The 25,828-nt window shown below is 46.2% G+C and overlaps 1 protein-coding gene across 8 annotated transcripts in view; it reads left to right on the top strand.

Moving 5' to 3' along the window:
* Nucleotides 1–329: 329 nt before the first annotated feature.
* Nucleotides 330–25,828, top strand: part of fat3a (FAT atypical cadherin 3a) — a 111,806-nt gene continuing 86,307 nt past the window's right edge. For 4 of the 8 annotated variants that reach the window (XM_071471546.1, XM_071471549.1, XM_071471547.1 and 1 more), the window contains exon 1: nt 1,110–2,694. In XM_071471546.1, coding sequence (XP_071327647.1) covers nt 2,439–2,694 — 256 coding nt within the window. In that variant the 5' untranslated portion in view covers nt 1,110–2,438. Of the gene's footprint in view, nt 2,695–25,828 lie in introns of all 8 variants that reach the window. The other 4 variants (XR_011687031.1, XM_071471552.1, XM_071471548.1 and 1 more) reach the window with 4 other exon arrangements.

Genomic DNA, 25,828 nt, shown 5'->3' on the forward strand with positions numbered 1-25,828 from the left:
AATCTTTTATCGTCTCAGTCTCACTCGATTGGAGGGCTGGACCAAGTCCTGCTCCAATCAGGAGCCATAGCTCCAGCTGGTGCAGCCAGTTGAGGAACAGGGACCACACACCCTGCTTTGCATACAAGATGCGACAGAGCCACGTCCATGCATCAGGCCATTCAGTTTCTTCCTGTAGGAGAATTTATGAACATCTGAGTGACTGAAAGGCTCCCACAGGAAGCCAGCATGGTGATCCTGATTCAGGCCTAAGTGACTGTACTTTTTTTGGAGTCAGCCTGAGGCCATGTTGTTTTGTTTGTGGTGTAGAAAGCCTGCAGGCTTTTCCCATGGGAACAAAACAGTCTGATGTGGTCTGAGATTAAGATGGAAGTTAAGACGTTCACCATTCAATAGTTTCGTAACTAAACATAGTTGAGAATCTATTATTTATTTAGACATATCTAAGATTAAGATTCCTGCTCCAGTCAGTAACCATTAGGGTGTAATGGCTCCTTTAAACTGCCTTCAGGTCAAATCACCTTAAGGTGAACTGAATTTTCTCTTTTTACCTTTGATTTACAGGTTTAAACATCAGCCCAGAGCTTCTCTTTTTTTCACAGCTGACTTACAGTGAGCATGTCGGACCACAAGAACAGCTGGTTTCAGTCTGTTATCAGCTGGTTTCATCTTAATGTAAGCTGGTCTCAGTCTGGTCTCAGCTGATTTAAGTCTAGTATCAGCTGGTTTCAGTCTGGTCTCAGCTGATTTCAGTCTGTTATCAGCTGGTTTCATCTTAATGTCACCTGGTCTCAGTCTAGTATCAGCTGATTTCAGTCTAGTCTCAGCTGGTTTCAGCCTAGTATCAGCTGGTTTCAGTCTAGTCTCAGCTGGTTTCAGTTTAGTGTCAGCTGGTTTCAGTCTATTATCAGCTGGTTTCAATCTAGTGTCAGCTGGCTTTGAGTTTAGTCTCAGCTGGTTTTAGTCTATTATAGCTGGTTTCAGTCTAATGTCAGCTGGTTTCAGTCTAGTGTCAGCTGGTTTCAGTTTAGTCTCAGCTGGATTCAGTCTAAGGTCAACAGGTTTCAGTCTAGTCTCAGCTGGTTTCAGCCTAGTATCAGCTGGTTTCGGTCTAGTGTCAGCTGGTTTCAGTTTAGTCTCAGCTGGATTCAGTCTAAGGTCAGCTTGTTTCAGTCTAGTCTCAGCTGGTTTCAGCCTAGTATCAGCTGGTTTCAGTCTAGTGTCAGCTATTTCAGTCTAGTGTCAGCTGGTTTCAGTTTAGTATCAGCTGGTTTCAGGCTCACATTCACAGTATTTTAATGAAGCTGAATTCACAGTGACACTTCTCATTTACATGTTTTACTGTTTGAAACAACAGGTTTGAAACAGAGACAGATGTGGTCCATTAAGGCGACATGTCACTGCAGTCACTTCAAGCCGCTGCTAAAACCCTGATGTTATAACCATGACATCGTCTGACAGAATCAAACATCAGTTAAAGACAAAGACTGAGCTGAGATTTCACTGGGAGGAACAGAGAAGATCAGTCACATCAGCTGCTGTGGTCATTTGAATGAGAGGTGTTCCTGTGGAGGGAAAGATCGACCTCCTGTTCACTGGACAAAATACTGGTGAAAGTCTTCTATGTAGTTGTGCATCATGAAGTGACTGCTCCATTTTAATGTCATGTGTAGGTATTGAAAACATATTAAATGTTGAACTGCTCTTCAATGTTTACAGTACAGTTATATGTAGAGTCCATATGCAGCAGAAAGGTTCAGGCTGTAAATTATAACCACAGATGTTTGATGCTCAGTGAAGATTGAAAAGGACACGTCTCCATCCTCAGTCCACAGTATCCTACAGTATTTTTACATATTAAAAAATATATGTGACTGAAGTGAATCTAACATAGGTTAGATTATCCAGAATAACAGTTTGATTTAGACATCTATACACACACACACACACACACACACACACACACACAGAGGTACCATGTCATGGTATATGTGGACGTGGTTCAGGTGTGACAGTGACAGACAGTCATCTAAGTGTTATTGTCTTTTCTTTATTGGATATTTCACAGTGAATATTAATGTTCTGCAAAACTGAAAAAAGTAAAAATAAAAATAAAAACATAAATAAAAGAAGAAAACATAAATTCATGAACACACGTGGCTCTGACAGTTGATGCCATTTAAAAACTAAAGCTTTGTGATTCTGTGTAAAGGATCAGGTTGAACATCCTCACTGTGCCTACATTATACAGGACATCTGAATTAAAGATAAAGAACCTGTGTACTAATGGAGTCAGATTCATTAAGGTGGACCCGGATTCACAGACCTGATCGGGCAGCTGAGCCGATCCGGGTCTCCGCGGTTAAATCCAGGCCGTGTTTGATTCACATCAATTAAAGAATTAAGCGAACAGCTGATTTCATTTATCGATTTTAAAAATGCACAGCGACAGACTGAATCCGTGGAGTCTCCGGCAGGCTGCGCTGTGCCCGCGCACCCCCTATGCGCGATCCGGTCTCGTCGTGAGCGCGCAGCACCTTCAGCAGCAGAGAGCGGACCGTCCGTCCGTCAGTCAGTCAGTGTCGGAGCGGCTCTGCTGCTGTGGATGGTGCCGAGCAGGACGGACTTTTTCACCGGGACATTCAGCAACATGGCCGGGTGAGTCCCAGCTGAGCGACGGGGCCAAACTTAGAGGTGTGCGGAAGATCGTGCGGTGCGAATGCGGGGAGCGGGTTTCCGCACTCGCTGATGCGTTTTCTGTTTTTCTCTCAAAGACACGGTGGGACCGGGTTCCTGACCTGAGCCCGGACCATCTTGTGTTCTAGCCTGTTACTGTACCGACGAGCTGCAGCTCCGTGGCTGCACGCAGTGCTGACTGAGCGGGAGCGAACCGTGTGGAGGGAAAGCAGCTGAGCGGTGACTGCTGATGAGCAGCGGGCTGCGGGGCTCCGGCTTCTGCTGCATGGGACAACTGAGAGTCCGGTCCCCGCCGCAGCCATCCGGACCCGGTCTCTGTGCAGTTGTCATTGCTTTCTCCTTGCACTACAACGCGCAGCGATACAGAGAATCTAGCTTCATGTCAGCTGTGGATGAACAGAAACGGTTTGCTTCGTGCATGTAACAGATTTTGTGTGGAGGCAGGTGCATCTCTGAGCTATCGATTACGCATCAGATACAACAACTTCAGTATCTATTTGTGATCAGAAGGCAGGCCTTTCTGCGCGTTTATGGTAATTACCTCCATATCACTGTAGCCTCCACTGTGCACATCACATCCACAGCTGGAGTGCTCCGGGAGAGAAATAAAGAAATCGTAATTAGTGTGGCATTTCATCAGCTGGAGGCCTGGAAGCACTTAGAAGAAATCCTTGGATCTTTCTGTCACAGTGGAGGAGTCCTGCAGGCTGAGTGTGATGGCAGTGCAGACATGTTGGAGTTTAGAGGTGCATGTATGTGTTGCTGCAGACAGACAGATGGAAGCAACAACTGGGGCTGGCTGAAGTGTCCCATGGGTGTGCATGTTGATAATCTGTGTGTGTGTGTGTGTGTGTGAGAGAGAGAGAGAAAGAAGGGAGGCTGCATGATGAAGGTTACAGCAGTCAGTGAAGGGCCGCTCTGTCAGGGTGGAGCTCCATTAACTCGTCATTTTACAGGGAGGCTTCTGCAAAAACCATCAGGCTGCAGGAGACAGTGATTTCACATGAGACTGAGGGGGCATTCAGTCCATACCTGTTTACCACACGCATCTGCTGCTGCTGCTGCTGTGTGTGTGTGTGTGTGTGTGTGTGTGTGTGTGTGTGTGTGTGTGCGCGCGCACGCGTGCGCTAAAGCTTCCTCCTCTCACCTTTCAGCAGGCAGGCGGCCAAGCAGCCACACAGCTGTCTATTCACTTGCTGTGTTACAGCTCCTCTTCCTCTTCCTCACCTCTTTCCCCAGCACCTCCCCCTCATCACCTCTCATCCTTACACCTCCTCCATCACCTCCTTCTCTCTCACCTGCTCCAGGGGCTGACTGGAGCTCAGCCAGGCCCTCTGTACGCTGCCATGTTCATGATAATTACTGGCTCGGCCCTTCATGATTGTAGCCACTGACCAACACTGACGATAATCCCTGACCTCCAGCTGCTTGTTATTAGTGAGCTACCAAAGAAATGAACAGTCATTCAGTCTGTTTTGTCTTCTAAATGATTAACCTCCAGTTTCCCCTCAGAGTCTCTGCTGAACAACCTGGTGTCTGTGAAAATAAGCTGGTCTGCATGTATGTGAATGAAGCAGCAGTTCAGCAGCAAATGTCCATTGTTTGATTATTTCACCCACCAGCTCCACTGAAGCATCAGAACAAGCACGTTCTGCATGTTCTGGTGTGAGAAGAGCTAAAGTGAGACTGGAACTTGTTTAAAAACCAATCAGATGTCCTTGTTTGATTTGGTGTTTCTGTGTTGAACAGCGCTGAATGTTAGTAGCAGCACTGAGGTTAGTTTGGAGATGATGTCTGGACGTCTGCTTTCTCTTATTAAAACGAATTAAAGCAAAAGTTCCATTGCATATATGCAGCATTAGCATCTCTAGTTAACGAGAAACAAAATAACATTTTAAACCTGTTCATGAGTTTTGGAGGATTTTTGATCTTAATATTTTCCTTCTTGTAGCAGAGCTAGGCTAACAGTTTCCCCCTGCTTCCAGTCTTTGTGCTAAGCTAGGCTCAACATGCCTGTAGCCCGTTACTGACACACAGAGCTGTCTCTGGGTCAGTTGTTGGACCTGTTCATTGTGTGTAGTCTTAATGAGGCTGTTGGAGTCTGAGTGAAATGTACTGTGTGTCTCTGTGTTGTTGTGGCTGCAGCAGTGACTCTTCAAACATGTGGATGGTTTTACTCACTGATGTTTCTGTGGAAACGTTAACATTTAAAACACAGCCTGTGGCGTCGTGGTGTGAGAACCTGGTGGAGCTGACGAGGCTCTGATCAGTTTGCTTTGATGGAGGCTCAGCTGGTGTGATGGAGGTTACTCTGGTCTGGATTCTGGCTGCAGCGCTGCAGATAACCTGTGCATGAGATTTTGCAGAGGAGCTGCTGTACGGCTGCTGCCTGCAGAGGCTGACCTCCCGAGCATACTGACCTCCACATGGAAGGTGGAGGGAGGGGGTGGGGGTTAGATGGAGGCCCTCCCTCCGTTCGTTTTGTTCTCCTTCTCCCTGAGTGCCTTGCTCCACAGGCTGCCTGCTTGGAAATGGCATCGTTGCAACCCCTCCTCCTCCTCCTCCTCCGCCCTTCCCCTCACTTTTCCTTCATCTCTGGGGTCCCGAGGGCTTTGTGAGCGTCTGTTCGTGCCAAATGCCAGCACTCTGCAGCCCCCCCACCCCCCCACCCCCTCCTTCTGTGTGTGTGTGTGAGAGAAAGAGAAAGGGAGAGAGGGAGAGGGAGAGTTGGGGGATTTCTTTGGATCCCTCCTTCATCCAGGGTGGGGGGTTGCCTGTTGTGTACTAGTGCTTCGTCCTCACTGTTTGTGCGATTGGCTGGTGAATGTGTGTGTGAACGGGCCTGCCATTGTTCTCAGCGACTACTGGAATGCTGTTGAATGGTGGTTGTGTCAGCCCAGATGCCCGGCAGTATTGTCTGTCTTTGTGGTTTTCATCGCTCCATTTTTGGCCGTCATGTGTGCGACAGTCGGGTCTCACCGTCACCCCGAGCCTCTGTGAACCAGCAGCATCTGGAAAGATAATAATCTCCATTCTGCCTTGTTTGTAGGACAGTGTCAGGCTGCAGTATCAGTTCTCCATCAGTAAATCATGTCAGCTTCATTCTCGACCATTAGCATGAGATCATTTTGTTGAATGGTGCTGTCAGGAGACTCCACACTGCACAGTACAGTGTGTGCCAGCAGGTCAGATTGAGAGGGAAATGTACTTTCACTGCAGGGCTGTATGGCACGAGAGGGGGGGCAGGTTTCTCTCCTCACAGACCTGGAGACTTCAGCCCTGATACTGGCTCTAAGACACAAGAACTCAAATTGATCTGAGGTCAAACCAAAAGTTGAGATTAAACCATACCACCTTCAATATTCTGGTCCCTCATCAATATCTCTGTCACTGCAACTAATAATCAGTTAATACTTTAATGAGAAAACAAGAAAATTATCCTAACTATTGATCACTCTGAGCACCATTGATCACTGAGATCATTGTGTGGAAGCTCCAGATTAATTTTATTTAAATGTTTAATACCGTGAAATACATGAAATACATAATAATAATAATAATAATAATAATAATAATAATAATAATAATTTATACAACATATAATAAATTAATATCAAATCGTAACAAGTCTTCAGAAGAAATATTGATTAATTATTTCCACAATGAGTCATTCTCCTGATCCTCTGTTAAATCATCAGTAATGATCCATATTTTCTGATGCTGATTAGCTGCAGATTAATTTGAAGTGTTGATGGAAGTTGAAGTGTCAGCACTGAAAACAGCTGAAATGAAAGTTTAATCATCTGGATGAACCAAAACAGGTGAAGAGTAGAAGATAAACACCTGTGGATACTCACATGACCTGTCAATCAGAGAATCAGACTGATGGGGGGCGTGGTCATTTCATTACTCTGGTTCCTCCAGCTGTTGGTGGTATGACTGCAAATGTTTCACAATAAAAGGCCTGCTAAGAAATAAGGTGTCTGTCCACTGAGTTGCTAAAGGGCTTTTAATTTGAAATGGTTGCATGGTCTCATCCTGCTGCAGCTGTAAACTGTCTGTGAAGCTGTCTTCATTTACTCGTGTGGTAGAGGTCCTCTGAAGTCTGGTGTCCAGGGTCTCACCTCTGTCTCACTGTGATTAACATGTCGTTAGTTCACTGAGTCATTTGATGACAGGGTGAATCTGAACTCAGTCACAGGTTGTTTATGAGGTAAAAGCAGTTCCACAATAACTCCAGCAGAGTGAGATGTCTTCTCTCTAACACATCACCTCATTCAACTTTGATTCACATCAGGTCAGTTTGAAATGATCAGCTTCAGATTTGTGACCCAGACCTTCATGATCTGGATCAAATGGGTCTTTGAGGAAAGTCCCAGTGAGACCTGGCCAACAGCGGCCATACAGACTCACAACATATGAACCATAAAACACCACATTTATGACGTGACAGCAATTTGAGCTCAAAGAAAAACAAGTGCAACAAGTCTCATCACCACCTTATGATTAGAGCAGCTGCTGTATAGATATAAGTTATAATAACAGATTTATAGAGTATCTGGAAGTATTTTATTTCATTTCTAGTTGTATCTGTGAAGCACATCGTGAACAGTGTGTTTACACTGCTCATAAAAACTACATTTGCAGAGAACATGAGTCTGAATGCACAGATTGTTCTGATGTGGATTTTTATCCTGGAGAACTCATACAAACTGAACTTTATCCACCTGAAGCTCCTCAGGAAACATGTTTCTCTGACCAAATCCAGATCATCCAGGTCGAGGTCTGTGCAGTAATCTCAGTCCTGCATCTCTGTGAACCTGCAGAACCACACTAACACAGACACACGCTCCTGATTTCACTGAGCCTCCTTTTCTTTCACTTCATTTTCACTTTGGTTCAGCTCAGCTGTTCTCGAAGAGGAAGTGTGAACACGACAGCGTGAGCGAGAAACGCGTCCATCCACTTGCAGCGCTCACACTCACTGAGGAGTCTCACAAATATGTCACTACACACAGTCAGGTGACACAGTCAGGTGACAGCCTGGATGAGCTGGTACATTTATCCAGCTAACCCCGACCATCTGATCAACCAATGATCTGTGACGTGACACATGTTGTTAATAACCTGAACGTGTGACAGTCTGTGTGTGCGTTTCCCTCCCCTGTGCGACACTGGGCCTCACATGAGCCAGACCTGAGCCGGACCTGGAACTGAAGCTCTGAATCCAGCAGGTTCAAATTAATGAGTGCGCCAGCCTTCAAAAGGAGCCTCTTTTCTTTGGCAGCTGTCTAATCAGGCGGCAGAGTAATTCACCGTCAGCTCTTTGTCGTATTAAATCATGTCCAGCTCTGTTCGTTTGTGTCGGATTCAGCTGACGCTGTGCCAGGAGTCCACATGCACAGAAAGAGAAATGTAGTTCCTGCCAGTGTGAGCACAAAACATCAATTAAACATTTCTGTTCCCTGAAGCCACAGCGACTGCTGACACAAGTCATTACTGGTGAATAATTGTACTTGTGCTTATATAATTGGAGAATGATTATTTAAGCAGGCGTGTGTTTGGAGACTGAGGTTGTGTTCCCGAACATTGAGGGCAGGTCCCACCACTTCCTCTGTGTGTGTGTGCGTGTGTGAGCTCAGTGTGCATGTGTGTACACAACAAGAGGGCAGTTCAGGGATCGTGTAACTGGCCTGGAGGTGTGTCTAATTGGGCCAAAAATTCAGCTCCAAGTCCTGAAGGAGCAGGAATGTGAGGAGGCGGCACCATGCTCACACAGGAGAGGAGAGGAGGGGTCACGCTGTCGTGGGCCCGTGTGTTTTCACGTTGGTGTGATTTCTGACTTAACTCTAATTAGTTCACATCATTTACCTCGTTAGTTTACATCAACAAATCAACACTGAAATCACTGATTTGTCTTTTATTTCTAAATCCTGTCAGAGCTGCAACAGCCAATCAGGGTCCAGGTCTGGTAACATTAGACACCAGGACAGAGCAACACACACACAGGGGAGTCTCCTGTGTCCCTCCATGTGAGTGTGGACACGTCTCAGAGGAGTCGACCAGAAACCTGCAGAGACTCTGGAGAAGCTGCACTGTCTTCTCTCTTCAAAACAGTTTGTTCTACAGTTGGTCTCTGTAGAGGAACACGTCCCTCACCTGGACGTCCACACACAGGTGCATGCAGACAGGTAGACAACTGAACTGACCCTTGCCAAGTTGGCCTTGACTGTTTCCAGGTTGTCATTTAGACAAGATTTAACATCTGAAAACTTCACATTCAGTAGGAAAACAGGTTTAATATTTATTATAGTTTGGTATGTTACATGTTAATGGAACAAAATTAACCTCACCATCCTTCAGAGAGGAGAGGAGAGAGTTAAGGGCTCTGTCTTATCTCTGTAGAAACTAACATTATTTTGCTTCGTATCCAGGTGGTTTCACACCTGTGAGTGAAGCACATAAATGTACCTGATGAAGCAGGACCTGCTGGTCCTGATCTGACCCCCCACTGACCTGAGCTCCTGGGATCTGGAAACATGGATGAAGTGGTTGTGGAGCTCAGCAGCTGCATGTGTCGGTTCAAATAGGAACACACAGTCCTGAGTGAGGCCGTCATCCAGGACGGGTGATGATCCTGCCACTTCCTCTGCCCCGTCAGCGCCGTCACAGAGGAAGTGTCCTCCTAAGGCCGCCCTCCTCAGAGCGGCTGGGTCACCATGAGTCTGACCACAGCTCAGCTGCAGTGTTGTTCCTCCTGTGGTGAGAGCCTCTGTCTCCTGTTATTGAGAGAGATGCCTTCCTGTAATAAGTGTGCTGCTCAGCGGAGCGCTGTGCTCTGAAATTATGCTGATAGGCCCGTGAAAATGGAAAAGCCCAGAACAAGCAGCTCTGTCTCAGCAGAGTCGGTCTCACTGTGGCATCATTTACTGGCGAGCAGAGACTCTCATCAGCCGCTCATTGAGATGCACAGAGTCGTGCTGAGGAATACAGAGCGGTCTTCATGCTGCTGACCTGCTCCGCTCGCTGATGCAGCAGCAGCCAAACTGCTCCTGACTGCGCCTCCTTCCTCTTAGCAGAGCTGTTCCTCACCACCAACCTCTCAATCAAGTTCTGGTTTGTCGCTGAAGGTGTTCACCAATCAAGTGGGCCCTGCAGTGGCCGGACCCCTTCCCACCTTTGATAGATGTTGTTGCTGAGAGTGAGGGACCTTGTCAACAGGAAATGGGAAAACTCTGCGTTTAAAGCGGAGCACGGTGGCATTTTGTGGATCGATAGCTTGTTAGGGAGCGTTTGATGAGCTCCGGTCTGGAATGTGATTCAGCTGTGAACTCAGACATAAAGTCTGCTGCTGCCTGCGTCTCTACCTCACCACACAGTCAGAAACAACACCGTCATTGATCGACGGAGAGTTTTCTCTTCACTGGGCCACTGGAATCCAGAGAAGACAACGGGAAATAATTGGTGTGTGTGTGTGTGTGTGTGTGTGTGTGTGTGTGTGTGTGTGTACTTGTACTTGCTACATAGTAAGGACCAAAAAAAGTATTTTACTAACAGAGTGAGGACATTTTGGGAAAGTGAGGACATTTTGGCCGGTCCTCACTTTTTGAGACACCTTCAAATCACATGTTGAGGGTTAAGACTTGGTTTTAGAGTTATGGTTAGAATTAGGTTTAGGTTAAGGTTAGGGTCAGGGTTAGGGTTAGGGTTAGGCTCTCAGGTGTGATGGTTAAGGTTAGGGTAAGGGGCTAGGGAATGCATTATGTCAATGAGAGTCCTCACAAAGATAGAAGTACAAGTATGTGTGTGTGTGTGTGTGTGTGTGTGTGTGTCCCTGAGGGCAGCAGTGGCGTGCTCAGACCAAACCTTCACAGTAGAAATTGCCTCGTCAGCTTATTTCACTCTGGGTGTTAGGTTTGTTGAGTGTGTGTTTGAGTGTGTGAGCAGTGAACAGCCCTGTGGTGTTTGGCTGTAACAGTGTGTGATGGTTCATACATCATTCTTATCTGTGTGTGTGTCTGTGTGTGTGAGACTTGTCCATTTACCTGGGACAGGTCTATTTCCAGTGAAAGATACATTTCCTGTCATGTGACTCGACCCCCTCTGAGGTTTACGTAATAAAAGTTAAATTATCATAACTTCACTGCTGCAGATGTTCATCTGTCTGATCTGATCATCAGCATCGTTCAGACTGTAAATAAAGATGGGTGTGGCCTCTGTGATGTCACACAGAGGTTTCTGAAGCTCAGAGTGAGCTGCTTCACCGTTGCCATCTTGGCAGTGCCTGACTCTGCCTCAAACTCCCTGCTAATCCAAATATGGTCAAAGAGGTGGAGCAACGAGCAGAGACTTTGGTGCATACGTTCACTCACCTGTCACTCAAAGAGGCCATGCCCTCAAGTATACCTAATCTTTAGCTTTAAAGGAGCTGTGTGTGAGTTTTTGCTGTTGCTACACAGCTAACGTTAGCAGTAGCAGCTGTTTACTCAGCAGTCTAAAGAAACGTACGTGTAAGTTCAGCATCAAACTTCATTCTTCACTCACCAACATCTGTCTCCAGATGTGGACATAAACACCAGTGTTAACTCTTGCCTTTATCACGTCTGTTCTTCTTCTGAAGTTAGCATGCTAACCAGCTAGAAGTTAGCATGCTAACCAGCTAGCTCCAGCTCCTCCCGTCTTTAATCCTGCTTTGTGATAGTGAGTCACTATAGAGCCTGACGGTGTAGCACTGATTAGATGGTGTATTACAGCCTCTTGTCTTGTGAACGCGATGATGGCTGATGGAAAAGGGAACCACACTGAACAGAGAGAAAACTGACAGGTAGTGTGTGTGTGTGTGTGTGTGTGTGTGTGTGTGTGTGTGTGTGTGTGTGTGTGTCATGGGAGCAGATAATCTTAGAATGCTCACTTCACTCTGTCTCTGTTGGTGCAGATGAGCACATACACAATGAGACAAACAGGCATCTGTGCAAGTAGAGACACACACACAGACACACACACACACATCCATCACTGCAGTTGCAGTAATGGGAGTAAAAAGGTTTTTGCTTGACGTCCGACGGCCATGATTATTCAGTGGCCCGTCAGTGTTATGTCATCCACCAACCCTCCTCATCTTCCTTGTGTTCCTCCTCTCCCTCCTCTTCCTCCTCTTCCTCCTGCTGCTCTCTCCCTCCTCTTCCTCTTCTCCCTCCTCTCCCTCCTGCTGCTCTCTCCCTCTCCTCCCTCCTCTCCCTCCTCTTTCTCCTTCTCCTCCTGCTGGTCTCTCCCTCCTCTTCCTCTTCTCCCTCCTCTTCCTCCTGCTGTTCTCTCCCTCCTCTCCCTCTTCTCCCTCCTCTTCCTCCTGCTGCTCTCTCCCTCTTCTCCCTCCTCTTCCTCTTCTCCCTCCTCTTCCTCCTGCTGCTCCCCCGTCCTCTCCCTCAGTGTGTTGAAGCCACCCCCGTCCTCCTGCTCTGACACTCTTCTTATGTGGGTCTGTTATGTTCACAGCTTCGTGTGTGAGTGTCAGTGTGACTCTGGTTATTGTTCTCCAGTGATTTCACTCTGTTGTGTTTGATTTTACACATCGCTCTGCCTCACTCACTTTTTATATTTCTATATTTTCTAACAGCTTCATGTAAAGTAAAACCAGGTTCAATAATGAACTGAACAGGTCAACCTGGTGTGTGTGTGTGTGTGTGTGTGTGTGTGTCATATGGATGTATGTATTTCTAACCTAGATTAATTTTAATTCACTCAAAATCAACATATACAGTTTAATTTTTAGTTTAATTGTAATTAACAAAAATAAGTAATTTAAATATATAATAACTTTCTCCACAGAGAAATGCACACAGCCTGTATTCAGAAACTGAGCCTTAAAACCAGCCGTCAGGACTTCTGCAACTTTGTGATGTCACAACGAAGCAGTCACCACCCTCAGCCAGACCAGGTGGCTGGTTCAGGTGTTTCTGTGTAGCTGTAATTACAGCTGATGTTGTGTTTTGCATGTTTGTCATATTAATAAACATCAGTATCAGAAAATATCTGTATTAATACTGTGACAATACTTCAATCATCTCTCTCTCAGACATACATGTCATACATCTTTTTTCTATGTCTTATTTTCTGGCAGGAATATTTTTCCATATATTTATATATATAGTTTATTATCTCACCCTCCCTCACGGAGACATTTAGGCTCCTCTCAGGTGGAATGTGGTTTTCAGTCTGAGGAGAAATGAAATGTTTTTGATCTGTTGTGACTGTTGTGAGCTGCAGGTTTACTCTGCTTTATTAAAGCAGCTCACACAGGCTTTTATTTTCCTGATGAGTTTGGTTATTTGGAGCTTTTGGGAGAAGTTAGAGTGAGTCATGAATCTGTGACGCCCTGCAACCAGCCTGTGTGGCTGTGTAGCCTGAAGGCTGTGATGTCCTTTCTCCTCACTGAGGATGTGATCATGTGGGACAGGAGCTGCCCAGAGATCAGACGGGCTTTTGACCAGGAGGTTGTTGGTTGACTCCCAGGACTGTGTGTGTGTGTGTGTGTGTGTGTGTGTGTGTGTGTGTGTGTGTGTGTGTGTGTGTGTGTGTGTGTGTGTGGAGCTGTGTAAATGTGGAGAAGGAGCTGGTTGATGTTAAAGGCTGCTACTGTCTCTGCCTCACATCACTGCTCCTCCTCATCCTCCCTCTGCAGACCTCAGCAGCATGAGCTTTACTACTGTACTACAGCCCCACAGGTGTGATGGATTACTACAGGGTGTGTGTGTGTGTGTGTGTGTGTGTGTGTGTGTGTGTGTGTGTGTGTGTGTATGAGACCTGAGTGCAGCTCTAACCAGGCTCCAGGGACTGGAGATGTGACTTCAGCGTGGCTGAGCTCTGATAACGGTAATTACCTATTGTTGGACTCTGTGCATCCTCCACTGTGTTCTTGACTTGGCTATTGGTTGCCTCAGGACAACACACACACACACACACAGCCTGTTGTCTGTTTCCTGGCTGGATGAGGGCCAGACTCTCTGACCGGTGTGAAAGCACAGTAATTGGTCGACAGTCTAATTTACAGCTACAGAGGAAAAGTGACACTTTCATCCATAATAGTAAAATGAGATGTTTCATTACAGTATCAGTGAATCCTCTGCTCACCATGATGTGAACGGTTCATCATATTAACGTCTTTATCTCTCTTACATTCTTCACTGTAGACGTGTTATCTTTTCCTCTCATGGCTGCGTTATCCTGTCTGAGGGCCTCAGGCCCCTGATGACCCCCAACTATCTCTACATTTTATATGTGTCCTGTAGCTTCCATACAGGGCTGGAGACGAACTGTGGCCCACAGATAGAAAATAGGTTCAGGACGAACAGAGATTTAATTTATTTATTTTCTCAGATCCTCTCTTCTGATTGGCTAACTGACCTGTTGTTACTAGAGAGAGAAGCCTGAGAGAGGAGATGTAAAACTACACTGAGATGGTTTTTGGTTCATAAACCACAAATATATCTTCTGATGAAGATCAACACTTCAGATAAAACACTGGAGAAGTTAAAATACAGAGCTTTAAAATAAATAAATGTCAGTAAAACAAGTGTATAAAATAAGTAAAAACACAATGAAGACATATTTAATATAATTCAGACAGAAACATCAGACACATACCAACAACAGCAACAGGATAATAATACACAATAATAAACAAAGATAGTGAATAAAAATGTGTCGTTAACCAGAGATGATGGAGCACATCTAATGTTTAACACTGGTCCATCGATCTGCTGAGTCACAGCTGGACCTCATGAATATGGTTTAACACAGAGCGAGCACCACCAGGCTCCACACTGTGTTCTCATGTTAACTGACAGAAATGAAACTAATACCCAGGAGCCCTGATGTTGGTCTCATTGATGCAGCGTGGACCAGTGGACTGCTGTTCTGTTGCTTAGTGACCGGGATGCAGACCTGTGGGTCAGTGTGTTCATGGTGTTCACTGTAACAACACAGCACCAACACCTGGAGGTTGAACGATCTGATCAATTCCTATTAATGGAAGGTGTCCAGCACTGATTGATCTGAAGAAGTGCTGCTCCACATTGATCATCACTTTACTACAGCAGAGCTGACCCAGGATCTGATCCTGCAGGTCACACTGTGGAGGCGGAGTCTCTGATGTGACACGTTTCATCACTGACAGTGTCATGGTTCAGTGTCTGACCTCAGACTTCGGCTCAGCCTCTGGCTCTTTTCAGTTTCTCTGGTCTGGCAGCCGGTCCCGTCTGCTGAGACTGAACCAGTCTGAGGTGTTCACAGGTCCTGGACCATCAGGAACTACAAACCTCAGGGGTCCACATGGTTTTGGACCTGGAAATAAAGTGAAACTCAAACTCAGTTCAGGTTCTTGAAATACTTCCTGTTTCGAGATGGTATCGTTTTAACAGTATTACTACTATAACAGATACTGCTTACTGATCCGGTTCTTTAACAGGACTTTACTGATCCGGTTCTTTAACAGGACTTTACTGATCCGGTTCTTTAACGGGACTCTTACTGATCCGGTTCTTTAACGGGACTCTTACTGATCCGGTTCTTTAACAGGACTTTACTGATCCGGTTCTTTAACAGGACTTTACTGATCTGGTTCTTTAATGGGACTGTTGTCTATACTTTTTTTGACATTTTGTAAGAGAGAATGAAGAACAGAATAAAGATTTCTTTGTTTTCTCATATGTTCTTTATTAACATTCTTGAGGAGCAAACTTCAATAACACTGTTTTGAACTAATCACTATTATAGATTGATCTTTCAATTGAAATTTATTTTGTGAATTTCTCCATTAGGAGATCAGAACCGATAACGTCGGAGCTTATTGATACGACGGTCTTAAACCTTTAGCCTCGGAGCCTGTACCAGGTTTCAGTTCCCCAGCTCTAATCCAGATCCAGTTTAAATGTGTTGAACAGGTTTGTGATCCTGATCAGTTACAGATCTCCACACAGTCAGTGCTGAGCTTCACTGTTCAGTGACTGTGTCAGTGTTGTTGTGTATATACAGGATGACTGATGAGCCCTTGCAGGATAAAGTCATTGCACTTTTCTGTGCTCTGTTGTACAGAAGCAGTAATAGACTCTCTGTCGTCCGACCTTCAGCTCAGCTGTGATAAAGCCCGAAGCATTTTTTTATTCATGGTCTCTTCAGCTCTAATTAAAGACCAATCTGCTTTTCATGATACATACAATGATCCAATCTACAAAGAGACCTGCTCCAAGAAGAGGAGCAGGTTCAAGTTCCCTCTCTGTTGAAGTGTCCTTAAGAGGACAAAGAAACCTTATCAGAGCTTTGGGCCTGTGTTCAGTATCTGGCCCTGACCTCTGACCAGGAGAAAGGAGCATTTTCTATTTTCATTCTCCCATTTCTCTCAGGGGTTTGGTGGTTTTGAATGTCTTTGGGGAGCAGAGATAAGAGAGTGTGTAGTGAAGGAAATGAGAATGAAAACAGCTTCAATGAGAGGCCACAGAGACAGACAGTCTCTGTGAGCTGTTGACATTTCAGTCTCCCTGCACCTCCAGATATTCACACAGCCACTATTTGAAAAGGTGCGGACCTTATCATCCCTGTGTCTTTGCTGGGAGAGAGAACTTTGAGTTGTGTGTGTGTGTGTGTGTGTGTGTGTGTGTGTGTGTGTTTATGAAAGGCCCGACAAGTGAACGCAGACGTATCAGTCCTGTAAAGACGAACAGTCTTTGTTATCTGTAAATGCAGAGAAAGAGGAGCTGCAGCTTAAACAGGTGAATTCTAAACAGCAGCTAAACCCTGACAGGAAGTAAAGGATCCTGAGCTCGTCCAGGTGACGTCCTCTGCTTATCTCTGCTCTCTTCCTTCTTTTACTACGAGTGATACAACTTCTGAGATGAATAGTAAAATGTGTTTGAACAGGAATCCCACCTCCAGGGGGCATTATGGGTAAATCTAAAATAAAGGGATGGAGAAGATAAAGTGTGGTCTCTGGTGTCAGAGTCTGTACCACACTGACCTCCTCTCTATCTGCTCCCTGGACTGTAAATGTCACATCTCCTCTGTGTTAGACATCAACATGTTGACCAAGAAGCAGGTGTGACCAATAACCACATGGGCCCTCACTGGATGTTTCCAGTGATGCATTGTGGGAGTTGCAGAGTTCTCTCTCCTGTAGTTGTTGTTGCTGTCCTGTACCTTTGACTGAGTGCAGGAGCTTCACTGTGGGCCCCCGTCTGCCTGGTAGAGGCCCCACAGTTCATTGTTAACAGAGGGACTGGATGATGAACTGACTCATCAACGATGTTCAGTTAGCCGACAGTTCTCTGGCCCCTCCCTGGATTTCTTCTTCTGTTCCCTCCAAACAAACGGTCCCACAGGAAACATGAATTCTTCTTCCTGTGTGATGGAACCTGGGGAAGAATGAGCACATGTTAGGAGTGCTAGAATCACTGCCAGACAGACACACACACACACACACAGTGAGCTGCTGGGTCATGTGTGTCCATTGATATTGAAATGTGAGTGTTTGACCCCTGGAGTCCGTCCTGCAGCAGCCCTCTCTCTGTGTCTCCGTCTTTGTCTTTGTCTGAATGGATTCATCAGGATGGAAGCTGTTTGTTCACATCCCACTGCCCTCATTAACATTTCACTGCCCTCCCCCGCCGCTCCCGGCTTCAGCCAAACACACACACACATTCTAGTCTGACTACATTTGTGGGGACCCGTCATTGACATAATGCACTACCTGAGCCAGGTGTCTTTATTCCACCTGGTTGTTCTGTATCGAAGGTACAAACACAGAAACACTGATGTCTCCAGCAGAGGTCGTCACAGAGCTGGGTCTACGTCTGTGTAAAAGAGTCGTAATGACGGGACACACGCCATCGCTGTTGTGTTGCAGGTCACGCCTCTGCCTCCTGAACGCCAGCGTGCTATCTGAAGTCACACACTGGGCCAGGGTCAATATGCCTTTTTATTTTAAGTGTCGATGGAGCTCTAGTAACAACACATCAGTCAGCCAATCAGAGGAGAGGTCCTGAGCCTCTTCCTAGTTAATTGTGAGACTGAAAATATTTTGAACTCAGCCGTATCAGGAGACAGAGACAGATGATGATGGACAACATCCTGGAAACAAACACATTTCAGAAACTGAATTTCAGTCTCAAAGGCTCCTGTCGTCTACAGGTTGTTTCCATGAAAGGCAAACAGACATAAAGGCTAACAAGTAGGTCAGCAGTGTTATATAAAAGACCAGAAGCCATTATAAACAACAAACTGTGACCTTTTTATTCATTCCAGTCGTATCAACATGTAGAAGTAATGAGAGCAGCAGCTACATGGCTGCAGCGTGTTTGTCCTCACAACAAGCTCAGACACAGAACAAGGAAGTCAGGTAACACCACCTGAGGGACACACACTCAGTGGTAACTATGGCTGGAGTTGAGAGTGTGTGTGTGTGTGTGTGTGTGCACGCAGTGTGTGTGTACACTCAGTAGGTTGTTAGAGAGTCTGAGGACACCTGAACCTTTGATGGAGTAAGGTTTATTTAAATCAGCCACTCAGACACAAAGGGACAGTGTCTACATACCTTCAGCCTTTTCATCTATAAGCACAACTCTGTACAATAAGATCTACAGTCTGTCACAGCTGACAACACACTGCTCTCTGTGGCCTCTAGTTTTAACTGCTGAATCCACAATGTGTCAGAAAATAAAGACAAATGGCCTCAAGTTCTCAGAGGCCGAGGCCTCGTCTGTCATCATTCAGCGTCTGATCTGGTCTGACATTTGTCTTCACACTGGCCTGAATCTTTCTGTTTTCTAATGAAGCCACCGTCTCCTCTGCTGTTGGCTTCACTCCTCACTCCAGTCTGCGTTACTGCCACTGACGTCATGATACCAGATCTCTGGTAGTCTGTACCAACACCAGTGAAATTCCATGATTCTCGATACCACAGCAAAGAGAGAGAGAGAGAGAGAGAGAAGAAGCACAAACATTTTGTGACTTTTTGTGATGAACTCAAAAGTCAAACAAGCAAATGGCACCAAACTAACAGATTTTAGCCAATAACAGGACAGTTCAGACTGATGACATCGTCCATGGAGAAAGCTTCATTTTCCTGTGTTGTCGGGTGTTCCTGTGGACTCCCCCTCCTGCTGGTTTACACACAAGATATCAGTGAGGACAGATGCAATCTGATCACATCAGTGTGTGTTTGTTAGAGAGTTTCCCAGCATGCCGCAGCTAACGGGCTCTGACAGCCCACATCCTGTGAAGGCCAAGAGGAATATGACACGTTCTGGTTTGATGTAGTGATCTGATCTGCAGCTCTGGTTCAAACCTAGTTAAGTGTGTGTGGTTTGTGTGTGTGGTTTGTGGGGGGTGGGGGTGATGGTCTGAGGCTGGAGCTGCACATTCAGCACAAGGAGGGAAAAATATTGGGGGCAACAGTGGGACTTTGTGAATTGGATAAATTGGCAATTTCTCAGCAGAGGTTCTTGTGGAATAAAGTTGGTTTACGCAGCAAAGTGAGGAACATGTGTAGATAATAGAAGTAGACGTCTATTTGGAGGCTGTGATTGGCTGAACTCCACTCCACAGTCTCTTCTACCGTCTCTGGAGGATGCTGTGATTTGCAGATTGGATTTGTAAATGTATGCTGTCAGGCCTGGATAACATGAAGGCTGAGGCTGCTGCCTGTAGGGGAGGGCAGACCTGCAGTAAGACTCCATTTAGAGTGGGTCACTACAAACGCTCCTCTCTATTATGATTTGCAGCACTGATCTAGAGTAAATGTGTAAATGTGTCACAGTTACCATAGAACTGTGGTTCTCAAAGTGGGGTCCAGGGACCCCCTGGGGTCTTTTAGGGGTCCCTGGGGGTCCTCAAAGATTTTCACTATAATTCCAAGTAACACAATGACAGAATGAATGTAATGGTTTCTAAAACATCTGTAAACAAACCTCATCAGACCTGGTCTGAGTGAGTTCAGGTCCTTGATGTGAAAATGTTTGTGTCATAGAGACACTGCACTCATGTTGTTCAGGAAGGTGATGACAGGTGACCTGTTCCTGTTTTTACTGATCCTCTATTCAAGGGATCATGTGACTGACCTGGAGGTGTGGCTATACCATACACATAGATACATAGAGAGCTGTTAATACAACCTCAGTGCTTCATGTGCACACAAAAGACTGCAGTTCAATAAGTTCATGAACACTGAGGCTTCATCTCCACAGAGTTAGGAAGTTCTGATCTGACAACACAATACTCAAGGTTTAGTATCAGTCTTATGTATCAGTATTTGAGGCTGCGTCCACACTAACGCACCTGAATACACATCACATGACTGTTGACCCACACTGAGCATGTGCGAGCAGGTGTAAACAGGAAGCAGGTTGTCTCCTCTCAGTTGCTTAGTTCCAGTAAATCCTCTGAAGGAGGAACAGCAGAGACAGTTGTAGAGTTCAAATCCAGAACTGAGCTGAACAACAGCTGCTGCAGAGACAACAAGGTCAGTAACACTTTCATTCATTCTCCATGTTGTTTCACCACTGGTAGTCCAGGCTGATAAGAGCCAATCAGGAGCCACCGTGGGCATCTACATCATCGTTTCCAAAGGTCTCTGTTTGTGTCTGTCCAGACTACAACACAACCTGGAGGTTTAGACTAAAACGGGTCCAGCAGCGTTTCTGAAAGTCTCTGTTTTAGAGGCTGAAGACTCTGGAGGAGAGTGGACGTAGGAGGAAACAGAGAAGAAGAGATCAGTTTAAAACTAAAGTGTAGAAAAACAGATGAGTTTTGGCGGCCCGATGGCGGAGTGGTTAGGGCGCATACCACATGACCGGAAGCTCTTAGCAGCTGAGTGCCGGTTTGACTCCCGACCGGCCCGACTCTTTCCTGCGTGTCATTCCCTCTCTCTCTCTGCCCCTTTCCTGTCACTCTCTACTGTCCTGTCAATAAAGGCAAAAAATGCCCAAAAAACATCTTTAAAAAAGAAAAAGAGATGAGTTTAAAATTAAAACAGAGGACGCGATGAGTTTAAAACTGAAAGGTGTCAGTGTGGGCAGAGCCTCACTGAATTGAGATTGAAATGAGAGCCATGTCCATTAAAGCATAAAGGATTAGTAGATAAATTGGTCAGTGGATTGGCAGAGATGAGTAATTGGTTTTGATAATTGATGAATCACTGGAGTCAGAGACAAGACTGAAATCTGGATCCTTGATTCATCAGTGTTTCATGGTCCAGAGTCAGCTGTGACTTAAGTCTAATCAAAGATGACGATGAGAGGATGATGACTCCTTCAGTGCTTTATTTTCCTGATGGTGTTCCTGTCTGTGTGGAGCTGCCTCTCCTCCCAGCCGTGTCTCCCCCTCTGCTGTTGAGGCGGTCAAAATAAACACTTAAGCTTTAGATAGGAAGCAAGGAACCTGCTTGTGTCTCCCTCCGCCTCCCCTCTTATCTCCCTGCTTCCCTCCCTCTGGCTCCCTCTCTCTTTCCTGTGGACTCTCCTCTGACCTGACGTGTCGCCGTCCTGCCGTCATGAGAGCAGAGAGGGAGACAGGGAGGATCAGGTCTAACAGGAGGTGGGCCGGGCAGCAGGAGGAAGGAGGTGACTAACAGAGACACTCCTCTGCCTCCTGGCTGACGGTGACAGATGAGGCTGCTGCAGGAGCTGGGCTGAGCATGTAAATGAGATGTTTAAGAAACATGAAAAATTGGCCCCAGATTGCAGCAAACAGGCAGTGGAGGGTCCTCGCCTCAGTTCACAGGCTGTTTCTAATCAATTCAGCAGGTGCACACTGAGGCCAGGCTGGTGGCTGTGTGATAAGGAGCAGCCGTGACCTCTGACCTCTGTGCACCTCTGATGTGGGCCTGTACCCAATGAGATTTTCACTGTGTGTGTGTTACCGTGCTCTGAGTGTAGAAAACACAGTTTCTGAGTTGCTGCGAGGGATTAGAAATGAGGGCAGGTCCCTGTGTATTGACTCTGCTGTGTTTCAGTGTGCGTGTGGCCCCTCAGTGCCAGCATCACGTCGCTCTGCTTTTATGTCTCCTCACATTGTAAATGTCAGCTCGCTCTGTGCTGCATGAATATTGACACGGAGCCGCGGTGCGTCTCAGCTCCCCAGCTTGTCGTGGATGTTAAAACAGCCGCTTAGCAATAGAGAGGCTCCCAGCAGAGCAGAGGAGCAGGCTGACAGACAGGGAGCGGCCGGCCGGCCCCTCTCTTTAAGATGCTCCACTCAGCCTCCAAACGTGAATCTATTAGTCTGACATGAATTATGGACAGTGGAGACAGAGGAGGACGTCAGAGGAGTCTGCTTCTGTGTTTGGTCATCTATCTATCCATCATCCATCCATCATCCATCCATCCATCCATCCGTCATCCATCATCTGGCATCCATCAATCCATCCATTCGTCATCCATCCATCATCCATCTATCCGTCATCCATCATCTGTCATCCATCAATCCATCCATCCGTCATCCATCCATCATCCATCCATCCATCATCCATCATCTGTCATCCATCAATCCATCCATCATGCATCCATCCATCAGCCATCCATCCATCATCCATCTATCTGTCATCCATCCATCATCCATCATCTGTCATCCATCAATCCATCCATCCGTCATCCATCCATCATCCATCTATCCGTCATCCATCCATCATCCATCTATCCGTCATCCATCCATCATCCATCCATCATCCATCTATCCGTCATCCATCCATCCATCAGCCATCCATCCATCATCCATCTATCCGTCATCCATCCATCATCCATCCATCATCCATTCATCCATCCATCCGTCATCCATCCATCATCCATAGTGGTTGCAGTGGCAGCAGGTCCTGACGGCTCCTCCTGGAGGAGCCTGAGGCCCCCTACCAGACGGTACCTGGAAGACCTCCACCTTAACGTGGTGGAGGTCTCAGTGTGTCTTAGTGATCCTGGGAGCTGTCAGGGGCATCAGGCTCTGGTGGGGTCTCCCTATGTGAATTGATTCCAGTTGAGAGACCAGAATAGGAGTGATTCAAAAGCCACCTGATGATCGGTCATCCTCGAGACCTTGATTAAGGAAACCTTCTGGAGCCAGACCTGGGAGGGGAGCTCATCTCTGAGCGTCTGATGATCCAGACTTGGCCCATGGTCCCTGGTCTCTGTGTCTGGATTGGTGGAGTCCTGACTGAGAGAAACACTGAGTGTGAAACGCTGAGGAAATCTGCTTATATCATCTCATCTGAAATTGGCTCTCAGATTGGTTTTTCAAGCTGCAGAGATTCAACAACAGTGTGAGGATTTTATTGGAGAGAAGCAGCAGAGCTAAACAGCAGACCTCATCACATGTGGGTTAAACACTGTTTATCTTGCAGTGCAGGCAGTGTGTGATAGTCAGGCCTGTGTGAGGCTGACAGAGCTGCAGAGGGGCTCTGACGGTTGGACCCAGTCCTCTGAGGTATGCGGTGTGAATGTTTAACCCTGAGAGGCTGATGGGATGTGCATACTGAGTGTGTGTCGGTGCACAGCTGCTAACAGCTCTCCTCCATGTGTCAGAGTAGCTGTTGGTGGTCAACCCCTGAGACATACCACTCTGCTGCTGTTCCTCTGAGGATTCTTCTTAAAGTTCTTCTGTGTGTGTGTGGTTTGTGACTTGAATACAAACCAGGACCTGGTCCTGAGTCCAGGGAGCACAACTGAATCCTTGACTGTAGTCACTCTCATGGATGAGTCTCTGAGGAGGAGGAGGAGGAGGAGGGACTAGACCTGGACGTGGATATCTTTGGCTGGGCCGGCCAAAAAATCTCTGTTTAAATGTAGCTCATTGTTGACAACTTTACCTTGAAAATCATCAAAGTCATTACTGACATTTCTTTATTTGAAACGAACAGAAGTCTGTTTCTGGCGTCTATTAGAGACAGAGCTTTAGTTCTAATTTCCTCTGTATATTTTATCATATTTTAGTGAGATGATTGGATCGTCTTCTGACCTGTTTTTTAAAGCTGATTTCTGTTGCTATAGGTTCTATATTAATACTGTGAAAGTATCAAAGCCTCAGTCCACAGAGAAATGCACACAGCCTGTATTCAGAGGCTCAGATCCTCTCTTCTGATTGGCTGACTGACCTGCTGTTACTAGAGCTCCAGAGTGAAGCCTGAGAGAGGAGATGTAAAACTACGCTGAGATGGATTTTGGTTCTTAAACCACAGATATATCTTCTGATGGAGATCAACACTTCAGATAAAACACTGGATAAGTTAAAACATGGAGCTTTAAAAACTTTTCAGCTGCTGAAGAAGCTCTTATTGTGAAACATATCCAGGAAGTGCTGATTTTTACAACAGTAACTTAACGGTGAATGAAGAGAGGTGATTTTCATATAATCAGTGAAGCAGACAGGTGAGTGTGACATCATTCTGTAGGTGTTTTACTTTTATTTCCTCCTGCTGTTATTTTGACCATTGTTTGAGTAAAAGCTCTAATCTTAGTATTTATGGTAGTTTTACTAAGTTAATTTTCTGACTAGCAGTAGCTAACTGTTGTGAACTGCTGCTAACTGTCTTCATCAGTGGGTATTTCAGTAGCAGTAGCATCACTACTCTGATAATGAGGTGGGAGGCGTCGAGGATCAGTCTTCATCAGCCTCGCCTGCTCTTTGCTGTGATTGGCTGTCTGTGAAAACACCTGACATCCTGTTGTTTCCATAAACTACAGTAGCTCCTCCTAAAAAATGATGCTAGACAGCCAGCAAAGTTAGCATCTTTCTAATGAAACCTAATGGTTCCCACTGACTCTACTGTCAGAAACAGTGGCATTCTGGGAAAAATAATTCAAATGAATAAATAAAAAGTGAAATGAGCCTGATGTGAGTGACCACGTCCCAACAGAACGAGCTCCTGCAGAGAGTTTGTGAAACATGAGGATCTTCACTGAGGACGTGTTCATCCTCGGGCTCAGATCAGTGCAGCCAGGACATTAGGATGCAGCCTCTGCAGTTGAGAATAAGTGAGTGAACTGAGCTCAGCAGCGAGCTTTGATCTGAATCAACACTCTGCTGCCATGCCACAGCCAGGACTGTGGCCATGCATACTAAACACAGCAGAGAGCGGCTCTTTACCCCGACTCACTTCCTCACACTTTCATCCCTCACTGCTGTCTGTGCACCACAGGTCACCTTCTCCTCACAGGCCTCCAGGCTGCAGTTAGGATCGTTACCACGGTCTGCAGCAGCGGCCTGGCCCCGCCCTCACACATCTGTGTTTCTGCTCCTCTGGTGATGAAAGTCACAGGAGGAGTTGTCTGCACACACTCATGTGAAAATACACTTTCCTGTTGGTTTTGAGAGGGGGCGGAGCCTGGGCAGAGAAATGATAGAAACATCATCAACATGCCCACTCACTGAGTCCTCCAGACGATGACCTGCTCTGCTCTCACCTGAGCTCAATCAGACCAGAGAGCTGACGGGGTAAAGTCATTCTGTACAGGTGTGTTCAGGTGAGTTCAGGTGTGTTGTTTAGAGTTGCAGTGCAGGTGTGATGATGAGAAGAGCTGATGTAAGTCGATTAAATGAAGCCAACACTGCCATTCCTCTAATGACCACCAGAGACTTACTCCAACAATGCATCAGTACCCTTAACCCCACCCCTTTCCTCACCTCTTTGACCATTTTTGGATTAACTGGGAGTTCGGGGCGGAGTCAGGCATTGCCAGAATGGTGACAGTGGAGCAGCTCTTCAGAAACCAGTGTGTGATGTTACTGAGGCTCCGCCCATCACCATTTACAGTGTGGTGTGGAGGTTTTTACTGATACTGAAAATGTTGAACTTACAGAAATAATTTTCTCTCTCTTGTGTTTTGTGTCAGGTGTGTTGAGTTGAGATGCATCAGTTTGGTGTCTGATGATGGAGCCGTGATGCTGTCGCGCTACAGGTTGAATGATTCTGTCTCAAAAGCAGATTCATGAGAAAATAATTTCTCAGAGTCTGTTCACTCTGTGTTCGGTCTCTGTTGTCCTGGTGGGGGCTGCAGTCCTGATGGGGCTGTGTGTGCTACAGGGTGGTCAGTAGAGCTCAGACTGTGGTTAAGGAGCTGGTCGAGAGCAGCAGAGGACAGATGTGAGCTCCTGCAGAGAG

The sequence above is a fragment of the Trachinotus anak genome, unplaced genomic scaffold (genome assembly GCF_046630095.1).
Source record: "Trachinotus anak isolate AG129_WGS33_773 ecotype Australia unplaced genomic scaffold, CSIRO_AGI_Tana_v1 ptg000034l, whole genome shotgun sequence".
NCBI classification, from domain to species: Eukaryota; Metazoa; Chordata; class Actinopteri; order Carangiformes; family Carangidae; genus Trachinotus; species Trachinotus anak.